Source organism: Charadrius vociferus, unplaced genomic scaffold, assembly GCF_000708025.1.
Source record: "Charadrius vociferus isolate BGI_N301 unplaced genomic scaffold, ASM70802v2 scaffold147, whole genome shotgun sequence".
Taxonomy (NCBI): domain Eukaryota; kingdom Metazoa; phylum Chordata; class Aves; order Charadriiformes; family Charadriidae; genus Charadrius; species Charadrius vociferus.
This window is the reverse complement of record NW_009649570.1, coordinates 4,584,907-4,586,515: the sequence shown is the minus strand read 5'-3', so window position 1 is coordinate 4,586,515 and position 1,609 is coordinate 4,584,907. Positions and strand designations below refer to the sequence as shown.

At 40.8% G+C, this 1,609-nt stretch overlaps 1 protein-coding gene across 1 annotated transcript in view; it reads right to left on the bottom strand.

Moving 5' to 3' along the window:
- LOC104291032 (MOB-like protein phocein) overlaps positions 1-1,609 on the bottom strand; it is a 12,493-nt gene that overhangs the window by 6,584 nt on the left and 4,300 nt on the right. The window contains exon 2 of the mRNA XM_009890230.1: positions 4-46. Within this exon, the coding sequence (XP_009888532.1) occupies positions 4-46 (43 nt within the window). The remainder of the gene's footprint in view (positions 1-3; positions 47-1,609) is intronic.

Sequence of the window (1,609 nt, the reverse complement as noted above, 5' to 3'; positions counted from 1 at the left end):
TACTATCCATTTCTTCAAAGGATTCATCAGGCCAATTGTAGAAATCCTGTTAAAAAGAGTTTAAACCAATTTAACAAAAATTGGAGGGGTGGGGTGGGAGGTGGAGAAAAGCGCACAACCTACAATAAGCTTGAACATGCAGGAAAATAGATGTAGAGGTAGTTTATACAATTCCAGGAAGCTACATCTTAACAGAAGCAGCACACAATCTTGGCAAGAACAGGGTGAAATGGGACTTACGCTCCTAATGTCACAATAGTAGAACATCTTGAAATTAAAGTTCTGTGTGACTCAGCATACTATAAACATCATCTGTCTCGCACATCTTGCTGTAACACCTATATAGCCTGTATTTTTTTAACGAAATATTTGCATACAACGCCTATTTTACATGTTAGGCCATGTAAGAATGGGGAAGAAGAGGTCTGTAGAGAGTAACGTTATACAGTTATTATTAATTTAAAAATGCCAGTATATTCTAGCACCGCACTGCCAAAAACATCTTCTCTAAACTGAGATGTTATAACGCAGTGTGGGCCTAACTTGCTACTACATTCTCTTGGTATGGTCCTACATTCTCTTGGTATGGTCAGAATGCTGCATAACTGGATGGTTATCAGCTCTGCTAACCCACGCTGTTTAGTAGTGTTAATGATAAAACCCTCCTGAAGTTTCACATCAGCTCCAGCTGTACTGCAGTGTTCTGCAGCAATTCACATCTGTTTCAACTATGATTGTCCCAGACATACGCATTTTCTTACTATGCATTTCTCGCATCTGAAATTTAGTGCTATTCCCTCTTATTAACCAGAGATATTGCACATCAGCCTCCCATAGGTGTCCCCGTAGACAAAATGACTCAATGAAAATGTTCCAACTGTAAGGCTTAGCAATCTGTTCTTGAGAGAACAGTCATCTCTAGAGAAAGAAGTGAATATCCAGTGTTGAAATATCACTAAGTAATTGTATTTGCATACCAAATAGCTATACCAGTATCATCCAAAATTGAAACTCAAATACAGCCACAAAAAACCCTGTATGATTGTATACACAAAATTCTTCAACCTACATGAACTTTATAATATAATTCATAATTCAACCAAATCTAGTTTTATGTGCAGCTTACTGTTTTTCAGAATACCCAAAATTTATCCAACCAAAGGCACACAATATTCCATTTCCTTCATCGATTAGACATGTACAGAATGAACTGATTTACAGGGTCGTGTGATAATCCTACCCCTGTGCATTCTGACGAGGAGATAAGAGGAGATAAGAGACGCATTTTCCTACAACATTGTGTCACACACTGCTCCCTTTCTGACCACGAGCTCAGCTCACAAAAGCAGAGCGAAAAAATCCTGCGTAAAGGCCTCACAGAAGATTACGTCGCTGTGGCAATCTAAAAAAGATGAAGCTTAGGAGGTTGAGATGTACCTTCTCAAGATGACCTTGAAAGCCCAGAAATCAATCAATTCCGTTTCGATTAAGAGAAGCAGTTTGCCGAGAGCCCGGGCTCCCCGTGAGAGGCGGGCAGGTTGCGTAAGGGCGGGATAACTCCTCTCTCCACACGGGCAGCCCCGACAGCCCCGGTATCGCCCGCCTGACG